The 22,701-nt window shown below is 37.3% G+C and overlaps 1 protein-coding gene across 7 annotated transcripts in view; it reads right to left on the minus strand.

The window, feature by feature from the left end:
- Window positions 1-200: 200 nt before the first annotated feature.
- Window positions 201-22,701, minus strand: part of TUT7 (terminal uridylyl transferase 7) — a 66,735-nt gene continuing 44,234 nt past the window's right edge. For 2 of the 7 annotated variants that reach the window (XM_063080682.1, XM_063080683.1), the window contains exons 20-29: window positions 22,226-22,339; window positions 21,985-22,062; window positions 21,189-21,366; window positions 19,671-19,718; window positions 19,500-19,591; window positions 15,133-15,248; window positions 13,655-13,980; window positions 11,600-11,673; window positions 11,190-11,253; window positions 201-1,219 (exon numbers count right to left, since the gene is read on the minus strand). In XM_063080682.1, coding sequence (XP_062936752.1) covers window positions 1,152-1,219; window positions 11,190-11,253; window positions 11,600-11,673; window positions 13,655-13,980; window positions 15,133-15,248; window positions 19,500-19,591; window positions 19,671-19,718; window positions 21,189-21,366; window positions 21,985-22,062; window positions 22,226-22,339 — 1,158 coding nt within the window. In that variant the 3' untranslated portion in view covers window positions 201-1,151. Of the gene's footprint in view, window positions 1,220-6,270; window positions 6,323-11,189; window positions 11,254-11,599; window positions 11,674-13,654; window positions 13,981-15,132; window positions 15,249-19,499; window positions 19,592-19,670; window positions 19,719-21,188; window positions 21,367-21,984; window positions 22,063-22,225; window positions 22,340-22,701 lie in introns of all 7 variants that reach the window. The other 5 variants (XM_063080684.1, XR_010021865.1, XM_063080688.1 and 2 more) reach the window with 5 other exon arrangements.

The following is a 22,701-nucleotide window of genomic DNA, read 5'->3' on the forward strand; positions in this document are numbered from 1 at the left end:
TGTGCCTTTTATTTGAGCAATCCCAGCGCCTGGCATGTATTGGGTGTCAACAAACACCAATGAACACAAGAGCACAAGCCAAGGGAACTAGCTCTGTGCACATTCTGTCAAAGAGGAGCAGATTTGTATTGTCTTTACTCCTTAATCTATTTTCCTTATGAAATTTAGAACTCTTTCACTAGAAAATAATGTGGATAAAATTACACGTTGAAATTTTGATTTTATTTCAAAATGATAAATAAATCGAGGCATAGTTCTGACCATGTACTACTTCGGAAGGGCTTGTGAAATTACAGAAACAGTCCCATGAAGGCTCCAATCTGACCCAGAATGATACCAGCCAAACCTGTGATTGGCAGAGATAGCCTCTTTGATCTTCAGGGATTTTTAGAAGTTCTCCACCTTAATTTCTGAATATCATAAAATGTAAAAAGCACTTTTGTCATTTTTTTCTTTGAAAATGTTTTTAGTGGCAAACAGAACGACTTGTTTTCCTTACTTCATTTTTATGAGCATAGCAGTTATATGTCAGCTTACTTAAAATTAGAGAGGGAAAAACCCAGAGACTTCTCAGTGGCACTACTCACCCACTGAAGGCTCTCATAAATAGGTACTCATTTTCATGTTATCACTTCTACAAAGAGCAATAAAATAATGTTTGTAATTCATAAGTACAGTAGTAGCAGTTCACATATATTTGATACGCTTTCACACAAGGATTCAGTAAACGACAATAAATATAATTTCCCCTCTTCAAAACAAAAAAGGGTTTTAAAGGGAAAAGGGTTAATTTACTTGGGGTTTATTAGCACACCATTTTTAGTGTGCTTTGAAAGAATTAAAAACCATGAAACTGTATTCACTGAATACTGGCCCATAGTTACATTTTTTTCTTTTAACCTGTTTAAATACATACACCATGGCTTTCTATTAAAAACTTTAAATCTATGGGGATTTGTCGTAGATAACACTATATTAAAAAATTTTTTTCCTCATTAACAATTTCATTAAATTAAAAAAAAAATCTGACATTTCCCTTAAATGTTAAATTGAAGCCTGATCTATGCTGCCGTGTCCTGTAAAATGAACCTAATTTTCCAAGTGAATAGGAACGCCTGAGTGGTCATTTAGAGTGCTGCATTTTCCTTCCCTCATGATTCCTGCTGGGTCCTCTTCGCTGAGGCTTTTCCCTGAGTCATATATTTACTGGAAAGGCTACCTAGAGAAGGGGAAAGAAAACAAAACCCAACATAAATCAAACAAGCCTCACTTTATCGCAAAAGCCATAAAATTACTACATATCGTTAATTATTCACAGAAACTTTTCACACTGGAATTGGTCACTTGTTTTGAATCAAGTAATTAGGATAGAGATATATCTATATATCGAGCATATATGAACATGAGCTATTAAAGTAAGCTTAGACAACATTCTTTGTTAATGTAGACAAGTTGCCAGAGTGACAGCATTTTAATGTATTTGCATGTTCACTATTTCCATGATGCAGAGGGCTAGGTGAACCCAACTTTTCAAAAGTTCTACTTTGCATAGATCAGTGTCTTCATTTGCAACCATTCTTTGCAAAGAATTCTCAGGCCAGAAATACATATCTTGCATCATTACTCTGCAGATATGAAGTTGTAAATGGTGACACTGTAGTATTAACATATTGATATAAAAGGATGTAAAAGGAAATATTATATTTACAGGTGAAGGGAGGGATATGGGAATTACTAATTAAAACCATACCACAGATTGGTTACTAAATTTTGCTCTGGAGTCTGAACAAAAAGATGAGTGAAACAGAAGAGAGTTGGGAACTTCTTAAGTGATTATGTATAACAAAGTAGATGAAAGCTGTGTTTCAAACCAATGAGGGAAAGCATGAACTATTCAATAACTGATATTATGTCAAGTAAGTAATTATGGGGGGAGGGGGCGAAAAGGGATTTAGTTTCCTTCCTCGCACCATGTCCTTCTTCTCCATCCATTCCCAAATGAATTACAGAATTAACTGTAAGTATAAGAAAGACAAAGTATAAGAAGTAGTGAATATTTACATAATTGTGAGGTAGGGAAGAGTTTCCTAGGCACACCACTATACTAAAGGGCTTACAAGTCAATAGGGAAAAGATAAACACTAACAGAGTAACTGGGTAAAGGAAAAACAATATATGAAAGAGAAAAAAAAAAGGTATGTGAGAAAAATTCAATATCAATGGGTAACCAAAGAAATACAAACGAAAACAAGATACCAATTTTTGATTATCAAATTGTTAGAAGAAAGAAAATCATGAAGACAGGGAGGTGGATAAAACTTTTGCTAAGTGAGAGCATTCACAGAAACCTTATAATAATTTAAGAATGCAAACAACTTAGATATCCAAAACTTGTGATATGACTATATTATGAACCATGCACACAAGAGAATACTGGGTATGCATAGAAGGATAATTAATAATATGAAAAAATCAAGTTATAAAATTACATGAGTAGCATTTTCATAAAAATTAAAAACAAACAAAAAACCTCACCAATCATCATAATGAGGACAATATTACTCACCCCCTTGGAGATATTGTAAAGATTAAATGAATTAATACATGTAAAGTAACTGGAACAGCATCTGGCACATAGAAAATGCCCAATAAATGTTAACTATTATTATTACATTGATGTAAAAAGACAGGAAAACTTTACCTCTAAAACCTAAATAATGCTAGAATGGAAGGAATATAGATGGTTTTAATTTTCTTCTTTTTGCTTATACTTTCTAAATCTTCTAAACCAAACATACTAAGTATTCAAATAAAAATATTCCCCCCAAATGCATATTTTTCAAGGCAAAGCATCTAGACAATCACCTCACACAGTGAAAAATATCAGTCAGGAAATTTAGTAATATCAGTCAGGAAGAAAACAAAGCACTCTACTGCAGTTATTTATACCCCAGAGCGTTCATGATATTCTGAACTGCACTAAATATTGTGATCGAGCTTTTCACTAGAGGGAGAAAAGTTTAGATCACCACCCCATAGTTTATATGCCTATGAACTCCAGATGGATTAAAGATCTAAATAGGAAAAATAAAGTTTTAAAGCTATTAGAAGAAAAATAGAGATGGGTATCTTTCTGACCTCAGGTTAGAGAAAAATTTCTTAGAGATGACCCTAAAACATGAACCATGTGACCATGAAAATTAATCATAAAAAATCACTAATTTGATTATTTCGAAATTAAAAACTTTGGAGTGGCAATAAACATAAAAATTTGAAACACAATATATAATGGAGGAAGATATTTGAAATGTATATAATAATAAAAGGGCAGAATTCAGAATAAATAAAGAGCCCTTACAAATTAATGAGGAAATGAGAGATAATTCAACAATAATGGGCAAATGATTTAACAGGCAATTGACAGAAGAATTCCAAGTGGCCAATAAACATATAAATATGTGCTTAGCATCACTAGAGTTAAGAAAATATACCTAACATCAAAGTAGTTTTCATCCATCAGATTTTTGAAAATAAAAATTCTGACAAAATCAAGTATGTGCAAGGATATGTGGAAATAACCTACACAGTGCTGGTGGGAGCTGCAATTGTTTCAACCAAGAAGGTAATTTGATTGTATCTGGCTGAAATGCTCATATGCTATGACCTAACAATTTGACTGTAGAATACATATGTTAACGGATACATATGTAAGAGTTTAAAAAAAAGAACTAGAAGGATACTTAAACTCATAATAATAGATACTTCTAGGGGGGGACATACCAGAGGAAATGGGCCTGGGGGTGGCAGTCAAATGGCACTTCCACCGTCTTAGTGATCTCTTATTTAAAAAAAAAGATAGAAAAAAAGATTTGGGGAAAAAAAATGCCAATTCTCTAGAAGATGGATTATTGTTATATAACTATTTGTACCTGTTTATATTTTTCCCAAAATGTTAAATTCTTTTCTAAGAATAGTACTAATAGTCTTACTACTATATTATTTAAACATGTAATTTACTATATCAAAAGTTTTTTCATGGCCGGCCCGTGGCTCACTCGGGAGAGTGCGGTGCTGATAACACCAAGGCCCCGGGTTCGGATCCCATATACGGATGGCCAGTTGGCTCACTGGCTGAGCGTGGTGCTGACAACACCAAGTCAAGGGTTAAGATCCCCTTACCGGTCATCTTAAAAAAGTTTTTTCATAATACCTGAATGTCATGTAAAATATTTGCATGTAAAAAAAAAAAAAACAAAACTAGAAATATAATGAGGTTTTAAATAATCCAGGGGAAGAACCTGAAATTTATGAAATTTTATAAGCATGATTTGAAACTACCCAAAAGTTGGCTGGATCAAACTACTGAACAAACAAAACATAAATCTGTATGGCAAACACATCTAAGTGAGGTTGAAAGAACAATAAACTGGGGCTGGTGGTGGTGAAGGATGTTATAACATACATAAATGAATTCTTATGTAGAAAGTGCTCCTAAAAACAGAGATGAATACTCTAAACAAAAATACAAAGACATAAATATGAAGGAATACAAATGAAAACGTGAAAAATGTTAGAGTTCAATGGTAATCATGGAAATTCATGCAAATTGGCAAAATAAAAAAAGAATATCCCAGTGAAGTCAGGGTATGGGAAACAGGTTGCCATTGACTCTCTTAGATGGTCAACAATCACAATTTGGTGATAATGACATCACTGTCAAAATGTGCATACTTTTAAAATCTATCATTCATATAAAAGGGGATTTATCCTGGTGAAATAGGCAAATATGCAAATATCCATTATAGTGTTTTATATAAACAGTAGTCTTCAAATGTGGGTCCATGTGTTCCTGAGCCCACTTGACAGGGCACGTGAGCAAGGATACTTTTATCAATAAAATACTTTAAATATGCATAATAAAAATATATCATCTTATGATAAAATCCTGTAGAGGAAGTGATACAAAGGAATTGAAGGAGGAAAAGAAAATGATGTAAAATTTCTGCCTGTTAAAGAACAGCTTTAAATAAATGATGGTGGGTATGAAAAAGCAATGATATTTATACTTTCATACATTTAAGGATGATTTAAAAGTTTTACTTTAAAATGCTATATTAAAAACAAAATCCAGAAATTACATGCTTTCCAACTATGATGAAAAATTTAGATGTCAACTTAAAAATGTGTTAAGGACATATATGGGCTTTCAATATTTTGGGGGACAGTATGTAAGCAAAATAGTTTTGGAGCTACTTGATATACCAAATATTTGAAAATAGCTAGTTCATTAATAAGGAATGGTTAAATAAATAATGGTATATTCGTACACTGGGATATCAAGAAGAAGGATCTATATTCACTAACAATGAGATCTCCCCATATAATTTAAACATATTTTTATTATTTTAAATTTAGCATCATAAAGACCACTGTTTTTTTGTTTTTGTTTTTTTAAATAAACAGCCCTTAAAATTCTGGTCAATGATAAAAATTGTATAAGTATACACCATCATGAGAGAGAAAAAATAATCACCAAACTCTTATATCATCTCCAATTTTTAAGATTTCAAACCACAGGATTAAATAAATGAATAGAGGTAGTTTTTTATAAAAATAATTATCGTTGCAAATTAAAAGGGAGGATCAAGGAACAGAAAAAAATGTTTCCTGAGATCTTCATACTGAATAAATTGTTCCATGTAAACCAGAGTAATTAACTCAAACATAAAAGTCAGTTTATAACTATGGTACTGAAATCTATGGTACTATTATGGTACTACATGCTACATACTCTTGTTCTGTTAAACATTTCCACTGTACCGTACCAATCAGCTGCCAGAAAAAAAAAATGTATTTATCCTGTAAGTTAGAAGAGATCAATTACAGGTAGGCTGGAGACGTTCTGTTAACTACAGTAACAAAGGGTAGCGATAATTTATTGAGTGATGAGATGTGTCAGATGTCACTGCTTTATTTATATGAACTTATTATAGTCCTGTGAGGATTAACCCCAATTTATTGATAAGGAAACAGGGGAACAGAGAGGCTAAATAACTTGACAGAGGTCACAAAACTAGTAAATGGTTTGGCTGGATTTCAAACTCAAGTGTCTGACTCTAAAACTCATGTTCTTGGCCATTCTCCCATCTTAGTCTTCTTTATTCCTTCAAAATTCCCTCTAATCAGTAAAACTTACTGAATATCTAAGGCACTGTGTTAGCTCTCTGTATGTAGGGGAGGGAGGTAACAATGAAGCACAAAGAAACTCACGGAATTTTCTGTCCACGACTGTCTTGTTTGAGAGTTAAGAACTATATGCAGCCTAGTGGAAAGGAATGAAGGCAGGTATCAGGAGAGGAAAGAGAACCTGACTTAGTGCTCAGCATAGATGAGTGCTTTAATGTTCTCAGCACCTAGAGATAGATGGTGTTATCACCAAGCCTACAGATGAGACATCTGGCACTCAGAGAAGCTAATCTCTTGCCTAATGTCAATACAGCTAATGTGTGAGAGCAAGGGCTATCCATACCAACATGCTCTCTTTAGGAAACTCCTAGTGTGTCACAGACATCCTTAGTTCTATGGAAATGAAGAGCTTTGGGGAAATTACTACTATGTGTACTTGAGACATATTTCACATTTATAACAATATAGATAATTTGCATACCTTTATCATCAATAAATTTGATAGTCATAAACTGTCATATACTTCTTACCTGAAGAGTTTAATGAACTGGAAAAATTAATTACCTATTCATGTTTTCTTTTTTACTGGAATAAAGTAGCATATTTATTGTAATAAAATTTTTCTGTAGTAAATTTAATAAGTTTTTTCAGTTGCTCAAAAGATTTAGAAATATATAGGTCTTTTACTCAGAAGATAATTACAGAAATCCTAACACTGTCAATTGGTAATGTCATTTCTAGGTATACATCAAGCATCTGAAGTTCTCCCTGGTCTTTTTTTTTTTTTTAATTTATAAAATTTAAAATTCTACTTTCAAAACTGTAAAATCTTTAGCAGGAATGATGCTGGCACCTGCAGACCTGGTGACACTTTGCAGGAATAATATATCAATGCAACCACCACCATCACAAACATTTTCTCTGCTCTCATTACATGCAGGTGCTGTTCTAAGTGCTTTTACATGGATTTCTCAACATCACTACCAGTCAGGTATTATTATTATTATCCCATTTCTACAGATGAGGAAACTGAGGCATGTGGAGGAAGGATAAAGAGGTTTTTCAAGATCACAAAGCTAGAAATCACACCCATGCAATCTGGCTGCAGAACCAATGTTCTTAAACACTATGCTACCTTTTCCTTGGCAAAACAGAATCTTGACTAAGCAAAGATCAGTGTTTTTCCTATGAAAAATGTTTTGGAAATATCAGCTCAGCTGAAGTTTGTAAAAATAGCATTCTTCTGGCTTGTTTACACATGGTCTCTATATGATCCTCAACCTCTCAGAGGATCTATGAATCCCACAAACTGTGGTGGGGTCTGTTTCCAACGCATGTTCATCTGTTGGAGTCACTCAGGGAGTCTGTGTGGCTGTAACTGGGTCCTCCAGTTCCTCCCCCATCTTTCCCGATTGCTCTCATCACAATCAACTGCCTCACAGCAGGCCCTGTTCTCATTTCACTTTTATTTGATTTGGGGGTTTTCCCAATAGAACTCTTCTGAGTTTAAAATCTATGCATTTCATTGAGAACAATTACAAACCTTCCCAGGAAACAGGTGCTCTTGAGTTTTCTCACAGAGCCTCCTGCCTATTTACCTTTCATGTGTACCATTCCCCTTTTGGGTCTAAGAGTGGTAGTTCTTTGAAGATTTTGTTTCTTTCTCTGACCTCATTCTGCATACCAACCTCAATCTCCATTTCTTTTAAATTGTAAAGAGATCTGATAACACTTTAAATATTTCCCCCAATCATTTAAAAAAAACCAAACAACTGTAAAATTCACATATCCAAAAAAAAAAAAAGTCTAGTTCTATTTAGATCATTTTATATACCTGAGATAATTCATCTTGTTACTGACAGAAACTTAAATACTTACATAAGTTAAAAATTCCATTAATTTTTCTCCTGGTAACAGTATTCGAAGTAGAGACGATTGAACACTACTACCCAGAGCTTTCTTAGTGCTCCAGGGTACAATCGTAGAGCCCTTGCCTGCCACAGGATGGACCAGGGAAACCAGGGAAGAACTCTCACTACTGTGGGGCTTGGGAAGTCGCCAAGGGATTTGCGAGGTCTATTCCTTAATAAGTGACACTTGATGCAAAGACAGCGAAGACTCCTCACATTTTTTTTTTTTTTTTTTTTAAAGATGACCGGTAAGGGGATCTTAACCCTCGACTTGGTGTTGTCAGCACCACGCTCAGCCAGTGAGCGAACCGGCCATCCGTATATGGGATCCGAACCCGGGGCCTTGGTGTTATCAGCACCGCACTCTACCGAGTGAGCCACGGGCCGGCCCAGACTCCTCACATTCTAACACAAGCATCACTCCTACCTAAAAGCAAACAGTGTTTGTTGCCTAGCGTTAAGATACAATACGTAAAAGCTGGCCACAGAATTTGTGGGTTGTTTTACATTACACGCACAAATGGCAGGTTATACCATGAAGTTTTACAATTTCAAAAACTTAACTTTTCTCATAAGATAAAACTATAAAATTAAAAAAAACTACACATGCTCTATATGCTCATGTAATTTCCCTTCTTTAACCCTGTTTTTATTGAACAAAGAGAGACAGAGAAAAGGACAAAGACTGATTTAAAAAAAAAGTTACTAAGGGAGTCTGCAGGTCAGAACTCAGATTGTTATACTATGTGTTAGAGTTTCATTCCTTCATACTAAAAAATGCTGAAAAAGTTACTCAGTATGCTAAAAGTTCCTTTTGTTTTTTTCTTTTCCACCTCAATTTTCTCTCTTTCCTTTCAGGACTCAGAAGTATACTTGCAGCACCAGAAAAATCCCTTCAGAGCTTCATGGTTCCTCACCCGTTTGGCATCTTTCCACAGGCCTGAAGACTGGGGGGATGAGGGCCCTGCTGCTTTATACTCACAGTCGAGGTTAAGTAGCCTACAAATAATCTTCTAGAATTTCTTGAACTCACTGCAATCAGGTTTTTCTCTCCTCCACTGCAAGAAATGGCTTTTTTCAAAGTCATCAATTCTATGTTGCCAAACCCAACTCTTAATTCTCAGTCCACACCTCCTCAGACCTCTGAATGCAATTCACACAAATGACCAAGCCCTCCAGAGGCACTCGTACTTACCTGGCTGTGTCCCACCCAGCTGTGGCCATTAGGCACTCATGTTTGCCCGGCAGTGCCCCACTATGCTGTAACCAGGACCCTCACCCGGATGTCATACAGACCCAGCTGCAGCTGCACTCTCGACTTCTCACACTGTGGTTGACATATACCACTGCAACAGAATTTTCTATTCTGCTTCTCTATTTTCCACCCTGAGACAAAGCCATAACTACATAAGATCACAAGATCATTTTCCTTGTCCTGTTACAAAAACCCAGAAATGCTATGATATAAAAATAATGGCCCTCCTGTGTTCGGGGCTCATCCTTTGGACAAGGGTCCATTGAGCCAATGCCGGCATATCAGTAAACTCTGTTTTCTTGTTGTAAGCCTTGGTGTTTCCTGCCTCTCCCTGCAAGTTCACAGTAACTCACTGCAACACCCCTCTTTGAAGCAATTTCTCCACTTGAACTCCAGGACCCAACTCATTGTTCCTTCCCTCCCTCACTGTCCACTTTCTATCTCCTTTGTTTTCCCAAGTCTCGAACTGTCATTCTCTTTCTTTGCCTGCATTTACGTACAAGGTGGTCTCACTCAGACATAGGGCTTTCAATGCTCCCTGTGCACAATGCTGCTCACATTTGCATCTCCAGCCTGGAACTTTCCTCTAAATGCCAGGCTGTATAGCCAACAGGCTACTTGACATTTCTACCCAGGCATCTAATGGTATCTTAAACTTGCATGTCTAAAACTAAACTCCTCCAAATCTTCTCTTTCCTGAGTCTTCTCCAGCACAGTCAAGTCAATGTCCATTCTTCCAGAGCTCAGGCCAAAAATTAGAGTTTCATTTCTGACTCACTTTCCTTTCACACAACAAATCTTGTTGCTGCCATCAAAGTATCCAGAACTTGGCCAGTCCTGACTTTCTCTGTCATTTCCACCCAGGCTGCGATCACCTCTCCTTAGTTGCACCTTTTAAAAGGAATTCAGATAATATCACTCCTTGGTTCAAAACCCTCCACCAGCTTCTCATCTGACTTAGAGAAAAAAACTCTGGTTCCTCCTATGGCTGATGGCATTTCATAATCCAAACCCACCTGCTCTCTGGCCTCACCTCCTACAGCTCTGCCCTTGCCCATCCCACTGCTACCACACCACCTCAGTGGTGCCAGAGAAGTGTCTTTAGCTCTACTGGTAACAAACTCCAATTTCCTCTTGACTTGCCCCTTCTTTTATTTGAGTCTTTGCTGAAATGTTACTTTATTGGAGAGGCCGCCTCCTTAGCCAACATTCTCTTTGCCTTTTCCTGCTTTACGTTTCTTCTTAGCATCTGCTGCCACATGAAGTATTATGCATGTATCTCTTTACTCTTCTATCTCTTCTAACAAGAATGTAGAGTAAATGAGAAGGGCTTTGCTTGTTCACTGCTGTCTGCAGGGTGGAGGGCCAGTGCTCTGTACTTAGAAGAGGGTGGGGGATTAATAAATATTTGGTGAAGGGATGAATAAATGAAGTAGCTCAAAGGTAAAAAGTGGAGTTCAGGCTAATTATTACTTGCTTTCCTTTCTTTGGTGCATGGCAAATAATCTCCATGAGAACAATTTCAAAGCAGACAGCAGCAATTTCAAAGCAGAAACAAAAAGTGTGGGAGAGGAACAAATAATTGAAGACTATGGTTCTACTCCGGGGTGGTATAAGAATTACCTGGAACATTTAAAAAATACAGAGGCCCATGCTTAACCACTGAAGACTTAGGAAATGAAGGTATAAGCAGTGCAACTGTATTTTTTCAAATTCCTGAAGTGCTTCTGATGTCCGATCCCTGTTAAAACCACTTATTGAATGGAAGAGTCTCAAGGGCATGTGGTAAAGTGTGCAGTAAATAAAATAACACGTTTGTTTTTTTAAAACCCACATACCTGACTGAGGACTCAAAAATATTGTTGTTTTTTGTTTCTTTTTGTCTTCATGTAAAAGCACTGCCTAAAAAATGAAATAGACTGGTTTACAAAATCGAAAGGAACAGCACCCAAAACAGCCTTAATACTGAAACCATATCCAAGGAGAGCTGAAATTAGGCAAATGGGTGGCAGAATTTTGCAAGTTAATTGAAAAGCAAGATCATCTGCAGGAGTGCTTAAACAGGACCCTGCCACCCAGTGCCAGCAAGCCTCACCTCAGCCCGCAAATGAGCGGCACACAGACCGGCAGGGGTGAGGGTTAGTCAGAAGGAAGGAGGGCCCAGCACAGAGCTAAAAGCACTCAGCAAGTGCTGTTTGAATACACAGGTGACAGAGAGGCTTCCTTCTTAGGTTCGAGCTGGGTTTACCTGAACAAAAGTACCAGTTGGTCTCAAAGGGCTAGGTGAAGGGGATCCAAATACACAGTCTGATTTAGACATACCTAAAGAGATAAATTAGCACTTTTTGTTCCTACTTTAAATTGAAAGCAGCAGCCCTCTTTTCAAACTTACACAGAAAGATATTCTGTTGATATGACAGAAGCTCTACTCAGTATATTGCGTGGACAAAATAATAATAAATTTGAAGAAATGAGAGGGAGCAGCATAATTTCTAGACAGGAAGAAGATTATTTTTAACTGCTACCAAAGGAATTCACCATACTCCATCTCCACTCCTCCCTTCTTATTTCACTTTTATAATATGATGACTACTTACTTTAATGTGTGAATACTGCATTCTGAAGAAACCAAGTTTCTCGCTGGGTGCTTTCCCTTGAGTATGATAATCCCCTAATTTCCAGGGTACCCCTTCCCTCTTTGATTAGCAGCTGCCCCCGCAGGAGGCCAGAATGACTGCTCTGCCTCTTTTGAGAGCTTCACTAGTAAACAACTTAAACCTTGCTACTAGCTAGCAAGAAGAAATCCATCAAAGCTGGGGGAACTTTACCACTTTGTTGTACCAAAGAGGAACACAATGATAATCTGCTTCATGTAATTAGTAAGCACAGAACTTGAGTTCTTATAAAGGGTAGCCTACAAAAATAATTTTGGTTAAATTATATTAAATCTTATCTCTGTTTAGTTTCCTCACCTGGAAACTGGGGATATTAGTGCCACCACATTTAATGAAGCTGTTGTGAAAAGTAAATTAAATGAGATTATCCATGGAAAATACTTAAAATAGTGTCTGACCCATAGGAAATGCTTGATGAATGTTAGTAATTGTTATTATTTTAATTTCTTTTAAATACATTTTCCTCTTATGATCATAAAAGAAAGTTATTTTATTCTGGTGTATGTCCTATGTCAGGGCAAGGTTCTGAGTTCCTTAGAAGTAAGGTAAAATTTGGACCATATGAGCTAGCCAAAGGTCTATCTTCCATAAACATTTAAGCCCTTGTAAAATGGAAGAAAGGAAATAGTGTTTCAAGAACTATAAACACTGGACTACTTTAAGGAAACTGTAAAACAGTGCTGACTTTTTCTTTATGCTGTCTGCAAACATATACAATTGAGGACAGCAACAGGGTTAACTACTTTAATTAAAAAAATAATTACTTCCCAGGTTTTTTTCTTCCCTATGCTTATCAAATGTCATCCAATTGCATAGATTTGTTCTGGGAAGAAAAGTGAGAGTGTATAAATTGCTTTATAAATCAAATTTACTACAAACACAAGGTACCCTCACTTGCAGTAGTGCATTTTAAAAGTGCCCATTATAAACACTCAACCCATTTAGTAAAAATGGCAAATTCAAATCCAACAAATTAAAGGGGCAATATTTGTGAGTGATTTTGAACCACTGACTGATAATATATTGTCTCCTCATCATAATAATTATGCTCACTTGTAGAAAATTACTAAAATGATAAAATCTAAAAAAAGTCCTCCCTAATTTCCTCTGCAGATATAACCACTGTTAACTGCACAGCACATTTCCTTCTGTCCCTTTTCTATGCATGTGCCTGTAGGGATTTAAACAGGAGCACCAGTGGCTCGCCTGTACACACAGCATGGTGTCCTGAGGGAACTTTGGCTACTGCCACCCCATTGCCCATGGTGCTTTGATTCCAAAAGTGCATATACTGAGCAGTGAAGCTCAAGTTGTAGCTTGCTTTCTGGTCACTGGGGATACATTTTTAGGTACCAGGAATGACTAGAGATTTTCATCTCACTGATAATCTTAGAAAAACCTACCAAATGACTTTCATAAGACTCTAAATAAACCCAGGAATAAGTGTTTAAGACATACAATGAATCAGAACTAAAGGGGGACATATTTCACTTTCTAAAAACAAAATCTTTTTTCGAGTAAATGTATTTGTTAAAAAGGTAAACATAACTAAAACAGCAGAAAACTCTAAAAAGGAGATTTCCCTTGAGATGTTAGTGCATACATCAAGGTGTGACAGGTGTCCATACCTGCAGAGCCTTTATACTGTGGGCATTCCTTTTTAATGTGCCCTTCTCTTCCACAAATAAAACAACGTTTTTCTCTCAAGTCTTTGTCATCCTGTCTCTTCCATTTTTCCACTGATGGCCTGAGAACCTTCTCCCTCCCCAGGTCGACTGCTACCCTCACTGGTTTTGCTTTCTGAGGTGTGCACTGCATGGGCTTATCTTCTCTTGTTGGCACCTCCCTTTCTGTGTACTTGTTTTGAATTTCTTTGTCCTCTTTGCTTCTTTTTTCTTTGTTCTCAGGGTATCTTTGGTTCAGGGTATCTTCCTGATCTCGCCGTCGCCGTACTCTATAGAAGATATAATACTAGTAAAAAAAAAAAATCTAAACAGAAACCTAATAAAAAGATAACTCCAGGTATAGGAGATAATCAAGAATAGAAAGGGAAAAAACAAGAGTTTCACAAACTTAAGCCCATTCTTCTATTAAGAAGCTATCTCAGGGCTTCTTTTTCATTTTCAAAGTTGCTCTAGTGCTATAAAACCAATTTTTGCTATTAGTGGAACTCCTTGGTTCAATGCCTACTTTGACAGTGAGGTAGTGAAACTCAAATTATCCTTGGGGTGATCTGTTCAATAGCCTTTCTGACACATTAGCATTCTTTCCTAGGCACCGGAAATTTGAGATGTGAAACTAAGTTCAGAAGGGAACAGTGGTTATTAAGGAGATTCCAAAATCCTTTCTTCCTTCCTCTATACTATTGCTGACTATTATGCGAATAATAATAATAATAATAATAAAAGTACTAAAAAACAGCTCCTCAAATTCCAGATGGTGACTAGAATCTTTTAAAATTAAGAATATTATCGCACAGTTAAAAACACCACCACTATCACCCAAAACAACATGCCCTAAGCAAGCAACCAAAAACATGTCCCCCCTCCCCAGCCAAATATCCCAGAAGAGAGCATGGTGACCAAACCGAGCAGCTCACCTGCTCCCAGCAGTGACTAAGGGCTGCGGCTGAGCACAAATGAAGGGCCCTCCACTGCAGTATACTCAGTACAAATGCCAAGTGTGCTACACCTCAGTTACTGTACATTAGAAAGGGAACAGATTCTGAAGGAACTCATTTGACTGTTCATTAACTGAAATGATTCTGAAATTCTCACTGCTGTAAAAGGGAAGAATTTTAGTTTTACTCTTCTTCTGTCCCTGCTGGAAAGGCTAATTGATTAGAGCCATGACCAAAATTAGAAAAGGGGACCAGGCCTGGAAGACTGTCACCTGTACACCCGAGTCAACCCTGGTCATCTGCACTTAAAGCCATGTTTTAAATCACTTCATTTTCATTATTAAAACAAAAACAAAGCCCTTAAATTTATCTGAAAACTGCTTGATTTCATATAAGTTTATTTTCTCTATTACAATAGAACCTTATTTAAAAACGGGGACAGTAAGAAAATAAAAACACAACCACCTCTTTTGAACATTTACTTACTTTCTCCTCATAGGACAGTCCTTCATGAAGTGTCCAATTTTCCCACAAATTCGACAACATCTATCATTTGGGGCCAGCTCTCCCTCAGTTAGTACATCTGGATCAAAAAAATACTCCTAGAAGAACATAAAAATATAAAAGCCTGAACTATAATGTGAGATCAAGACACAAAAACCAGGCATTAAACAATCATCTTACATCTCAATGTTGACACATCATTATTTGTAAAAAACATTATTTATAATGCTTAATTCCAAATAAAATCTAAAACCATCAAGAGGTGTAATTCAGGACAGTTTTACTTAAATTCACTTTTGTTTACTCCTTTTAGTCATGCAGAGCACTGTTCAACCCTAACCCTAAAGGTTTAGTGCATTTCTAAATAAGAGCATTACACATTCCTGTGAGTCAGCTTCCCCACGACTTGGGAGAAAGTTAAGGCTGGGTACAAAGGCTTCTTTTTCTCACACAACAAAAAGGCTAAAACCTAATAAACTGAGGAACATGATTTGTATTACACAGATTGTACTGAGATAAAGAAAAAACTGTATGTTGCTACTTTGTTTTGTTTTGGCTTATGAAGGAAAAATAACATTAAAAAGGAAAGTCAATGGTCTGGACTCTGGCCTCTTTCCTACTAAAATTAAGGTGGGGACCAGCAGCATCGGCATCACCTGGGGATTTGTCGGAAATGCAAAATCTTGGGCCTCAAACCAGACCTACTCAATCAGAATCTGCATTTTAACAAAATCCTAGGTGACTTGTTTGAACAAGTTTCAGAAGCACAGGTGTAGAAGACTGCTACAGCAATATCTAGCTAAAACCACATGAACAAATGCAATCAAATGCTGAATGTGCCTGTAGAGCCATATACTGGAGGCTCATTAAAAAAGTCTTTTGGGGAGTTCTGGTCAAGATGGAGGAATAGATGGTTTCCAGTGTCACTCTCTCCCACAAATCAACCAATTTACAACTATAAAAATGTAACATCAGCCAAGCTGGGGCCGCTGGAGTTCAGGGGAAGAGGAGGAGAGACCTACAGAGTTCATGAAGGCAGGAGAAACCATGATGAGAAAAAGAAAAAACTGCTCTGAGGGTTTTGTGCTGCAGCCGCTTTAAGGCTGGAGCTGCTGAGCACATGGAGCAGGAACGGGCAGAAGCCGCAGCTGTGCCCTTCAGATGGAATTACTTGGAGGCGGCAGGGGAGAAGAGGGCCTTGGCAGCCCCCAAGACAGCAAGACCACTAATACGGTTCCTGTGGACCCATGCAGGAGCGAGGAGCCAGAACAACTGAAAAAAGGAGCCATTCAGAGGCTGGTGAGTCATCACAAGGGACTGACACAGGGACTGATGCAGTGCCCGTCCCATGGGGAGTGTTTGGAGCACAGGCGGTGGGGGAGACAGACCCACTGGGAGAACACTGTGACACAGCAAGGACAGCCAACCCACCCCCCAATCAGTGAAGGACCACTCAGGGGAGACTGATTGGGAATGCAGAATTGCATGGGGTGCAGTTTGATGAAAAAACTCAGGTCCAGATCAGAGTTTCTACATAACCCAGATCCACCGGGTCTCTGGAGAGCCAGAAATACCTATAAGGCCAACCTTTAAACGCTGAGCTGCACAAAAAGCCTTCCCTAGGGAAACAGCAGCAAAGCAGCGATTTAGCTCAACCACACAGCTCAAGTACTGGTTCCCACAGGAAGTTCCCCCATTTTAGAAGTAAGTAAAGGACAAAAAATTAGTTCCGGCCCAGGCACACCACCAGCTCCTTGGGGCCTGCCTGGGAACAGGAGGCTTGGAGCAGGGGACCAGACCCCACTCCCACAACCAGGCACACTGTGTCAGCACCTTGGAGCCTGCCCAGGGACCTGAGGCATTGAGGTGACTGGACCCCCTTCCCACAACCAGGCACACAGTACCAGTGCCTCGGGGCCTGCCTGGGGACCTGAGGTATGGAGCCAAGGACTGGACACCCCCCCCCACAACCAGGCACACCACACCAGAGCCTTGGGGCCTGCCCAGGTGCCCAAGGCATGAATCTGGGACCAGACCCCCCCTCCCCCCGCAACCAGGCACAGCACGCCAGGGCCACAGGGCCCACCTGGGGACCTGAGGCATGGATCCGGGACCCGAGGCATGGAGCCAAGGGCTAGACACACCCCACAACCAGGCACACCACCAGCACCAAGGAGCATATCAAAAACATCACCTACAAGTGGGTGGCCTACCACAGCCACCACAATAACCACGGCTGCCATGAAAGCAGCTAGACACCAGAGCCACCACAGAGATGGTCTGCCAACCAGTGCTGTGCATTGACACAAGGAGAGTCACCAGCAGAGATAAAGAAAAGAAAAGGATGTCTCTCTCCACAAAGCCCATCCTTAAGTGACAGAAGAAGCAGCTGCTCTATGATAATATTGGGGGACCTGATCACACCTCTCAGCATTGGACAAATCATCAAGGCAACAAATCAACAGAGTAACCATCATTCTTTCAGAAGGAGAGAAGAAATCTAGGATAATTAGAGGGGGGAAGGGGAGAGAGAGGGGGATGGGGAGAGATTGGACAAGGGTCATAAAGAATAATTATGATTTGTAACAATATATATGCTACTACTATTGATTTGATCAACATATCTCAATATCGAACCCCCAAAATATGTAAAATCAATTTTGATTCATTAAAAAAAAAAAAAAGAAAAAAGTTTTAAGAAATCCATACCAGGTCAACAAGAAAAACCCACTTCTCTTGGGGGATGGGGGAGGGAATGGGCAGCTGCTGGTAAACGAGCACAAAGTTTCAGACAGATGGAGGAACAGACTTTGAGATATGCTGCACAGCAGTGTGACTATAGTCATCAATAATGTATTGTATATTTCAAAATAGATGAGAATAATCTCAAATGTCTCCCCATAAAACAGGTAAGTAAGTGAGGGGATGGATGCGTTGATTAGTTCGATTCCGTCATTCCATATCGTGTACATATGTCAAAACATCACATTGTACCCTATAGATGCATACAATTATGTTAATAAGAAAAGAATGGAATCCTGTCATTTGCTGTAACATGGATGAGCCTGGAGGACATTAAGGTAAGTGAAACAAGCCAGGCAAAGAAAAACAAATACTGCATGATGTCACTCATATGTTGAACATAAAGACGTTGATCTCACAGAAGTAGAGAGTAGAAATAGTGGCTACCAGAGGCTGGGAAGGGTAAGGAGGAGCGAGAAAGAGGAAAGGTTGGTCAATGGATACAAAGTCACAGGTAGATAGGAGAACTAAGTTCTAGCAGTCCATTGCACAGCAGAGTGACTACAGTTTGACAGTTACATATTGTATCTTTCAAAATACCTAGAAGAGAGGATTTTGAATGTTCTCATCACAAAGAAATGATAAATTTATGAGGTAATATGCTAATTACTCTAATTTGATTATTACACATTATACACATCTATTGAAACATCACACTGTACCCCATAAATATGTACAATTATTATGTGCCAATTTAAAAAAAGCTTTTAAAAAGGAAAAAAAATTGCCATATACTTCCTTGTAATATTAAGAAAACTAATGTAGGAAAAAAAGAAACTACTATTCTTAACAAAACTGTCTAGTCCCTAACCATCTTTCTCTCCCTGAAACACTTTATAACATAACTTTTTTTTTGTTTTCCATGAGTGTAGTTCCTTAGAGCCCAAGTGTCAGGTTAAATGAGAACAGACAGTTCTCTAGTCCAGGTGGCACCGTCAGTCTCCGAGCCCTAGTAAGGGGATTTACTACTCTTTGCAAGCAGATTGGAACGTCTGGATTCATATGAGGAGGGTGGAGGATGTTCTCAGATACGTGCAAACTGGGCTTGGCTGAGGCTGGCATGAAGCTGAATGCTGGTGGAACAGCAGTGCCACCTATGAAGGTTGGCACAGATAACCAGGAACAGAAGGTATCAAAGAGAAAAACAAGAATTAAACAAATTTACACCTATCTTCTCTATTAAGCTAACTCAGGTGAAGCTAAATGGTATAGTTTTACTTTTCCACTCTCAAAGCTGCTCTAATGCTGGTATGTGTTTCCTTGGTACACATTACCAAGGAAAATCAGCAGCAGCACCAAAGTTATTAATTTTCCCACCCAAATTCCACTTCTTGCTATTTCTCCCTGTTCTCCTAATGAATGGCCTCTTAAAAAGGATGCTAAAACAGGTGTCTTTAGGAATTATTTTGTATTGTAACCATTTGGCTAGATGTACCAGACTTACAGAGGATTTAAGTTATTCCTGACTTCACTTTGGATTTAAGTTATTAGTAAAAATTAGGTTCTTTTAAATTTTAAAAAAAAAAATATTTCCAACAGACACTTACCATTTTTGAGGGGTAGTCTTTTGGCAATCCTTTGACTGGAATACCAAATACTCTTCTACCATTGATAAAAGCTTTCATTATAAAATTTGTCACTAAGAAGAAAAGAGTATGAGCTCAATTAGATTAATCAAAGGGAAAAGAGACTGTATTAAAAATGACAAAGTAACTTACTTTTCCTTGATAATCCAGCTCCAAGATTATGATTCAAATCAAAGGGATCTAAGTAAGGAAAATTAAGAAGAGCAGATAAGATAATCAAGTAGGAAATGCCATTATTCATCCAATAAGCAAGGTCCACATAAAATGAAGAAATTACAACCTACTTTGCTTACGATTAGTAAAAGTATTAAATGACTGGCTTAAAATCTGTAATACAGCTAAATAATGTGTATTCCTACATATAAGGCAAGTTTTTTCCCAAAAGTGTTCATCAGAAAAGAGGGTGTTCTTTGTATTTAAATGTTTATGAAGTCTTTCATATTATGACAGTTTACCTAATTTTGAACAAAATACTATTTGGAGAAGACACATTAACTTGATATTACTTAATGATGCTAGTTTTGGATGCATACAGAAGTCACAAATACATTTTAGCAATTCTCTTTAAAGACCACTTTGGAAAATATTTCATAATAGAGATCATAAAACACACTTTTATAACGCAAATTAAAACACGAACAACATATGCCTCTCCCATTGGTATGCCAATGGCTAGTTGGATCTCAGGATACAATTTCCAGTAAAAGCTTCATATAAAGTCTCCCATATGATCTGAAATGTCTGCATCTCAAACGTCTTAAGATAGCTGTATATATGATGTTTTGAATATTATTTGTTAGATGACCCAGAAAGTAGTAGGAATGATAAAAGCACCAATTCTAAATCTAATTACTATTTTACAGATAATTAAAAACAACATATACACATAATGATTCATAATTTACAGACATTACGTATAGATATTTTCCTTCACATGTTAAAAAAATATTCAAGAGGGCAAAGAAAAAAAAATGAGAGGACGCTCTTTTTGGGAATCTTCTCAATAAGAAAATGGAAGAATGCATGTATACAGTATATACTAAACAAGTAAAGAAGTAAAAAGAGGCACCCTTCTGCTCGTCATTTATGCTTCTAATAGACATAACTGGGGTGCACCATGTTGGGAATCAGACTAACAGTTTGATGACATATAAGACACTTCTCTCAGCTTAACCCTATACTAATAGTTGCTATGAGAAGGGTACCTTCTTAGTCAGTTTCATCATGCTTCCAGTGATTTGTGTGTGTGCATGTGTGGATGTATTTTGATTGTTTGCTTGGTGTAGTAGAGATACTACAATATTAGCAATATGTACAATATTGTACAGTTAAAAACACTATGATTACCGCTAATGAAATTACTCAATTCTAGAATAGTCGATTATATAATCATGAATGAAGTCTTTTTTCTAGTTTAGCCTATTACTAATAGCCCATCTAAAAGTAATGTAAAAATTAAAAGCAAAAGATAATAAGGTTTCAAAAATTCAAAACAAAACATTACTAAGCGGCAGACCATAATGGGACCGCTGCACTACATGTCCTGAGCAGCAGCTGTTGGCTGTCTGGAAGAGCTCTGTAAGGAGGAAGAGCAACGCCCCATTAACAGAGCTATGCTCTGTTCAACTTTCTGTCTGATTTTATTTGTACCTTCAATAACAATGTATTTTGAGGTCCACTGTTTCTTAAAAGTTGTAAGCAGACTTTTTCTCCTGATGCTAATAACATGTTCTTTAAAATCAAATTCCTCTGTGTAGAAACGAAGAAGTCCCAACCATAGTTGTCCAACAGATTCTGTATTTTTTCCATATTCTGGCCAATAGGTAGGCTAGAAATAGAAGGAAACAAGGGATAACATGCTCTATAGTAAAGTGTTAATATCAATATTCATTTGTATCTTAGGGAGCAAATCTGGACTTACTTCTCATGAGTTTAAATACATAAAAATATAATGATATAACTTTTCTTTTACATTCTAAAGTACCATTTACATGAGTTTATTAATCTCTACCCTATGACTTGGAAATAAGGAGAGCTCAGTTTTCAATATCAAACCTCAGAATACATTAGCAGGGAAATCCAGAAATAAGTTATAAGAGCCTTGGTGACGCTTGGGTAATTAGGTCTCCGTAACTCAACAAAAGTCTTTCCAAACTTGCTGTATAAAAACCACAGAGCAAATATTCACTCAGTTGGAATAAAGTTACCTAACCATTTGGAATTATTAGGCATTAAAGAAATATTGGACATACTACCTAGAAACTTACCTGGCTTAATAAAAATGTTTTTACTTCAAAGGAAATACTTGTAAATACTAGTTTTTTACTATCAAATTACAAATAGATATCACAAGCAATAATATAGTTGTTGACCATTTACACTACAACACAGTACAGCGATCTTTTAGTCAAGGACGTAGAAAAATCTTTACTCTTAAGATACGTACCAGTTCATCCATTTGATCAAAAAAATAAATATTCCAGCCATCAACAAATATTTCAGGTTTCTTTTCACCTTTGTATATCTGAAATTAATTTTTAAACTATTAGTATGGATTACAAACTTAATGCATCGATACAAAAACTTCTAGGAAAATTGTTAAAAATTTAACGACAGATCTGCAGAACAGGGCTCAGAGATCACCCAGTTTTACAGTTTTACAGAAATACAATTTCTTTTACTAATACCTCTTGAAGGACAGGAATGACTGGTGGATTCCTCTGCTGGAGAAAATATAGCACCATAAGAGTGTATGCATATGATGATAAGCTGCCTCTAGATGCATCACCAATGTCACACATCTAGAGGGAAGGAAAACAAAGGACAAAGTAAAGATCACCAGTGTTTTATGCTACATTTGCAGCCATTCTATTATCACTAAAAGTAGGGTACCTATTTTGGAGGCTAATATAAAAATCACATTTTTAAAGGCTAAAATGTGTCAACAAAATCAATCTAACCCAACCTAACCCAACCAAGCAGTGGACTGTTAGCTACAAGCAAGATCAGACTATCATGTAAAATTTAAGATGACAAAATATTAACTTTCTGTGTAGCGCTTCCCAAATAGTTATAGGAAGTGTTTGACATAGCTATGGTTCATTAAAAAATACAGACTTATGTTTTCAACAAGGTCTGAAAATACAATAAAATTTCCTGATAA

Source organism: Cynocephalus volans, chromosome 16, assembly GCF_027409185.1.
Source record: "Cynocephalus volans isolate mCynVol1 chromosome 16, mCynVol1.pri, whole genome shotgun sequence".
Lineage (NCBI taxonomy): Eukaryota > Metazoa > Chordata > Mammalia > Dermoptera > Cynocephalidae > Cynocephalus > Cynocephalus volans.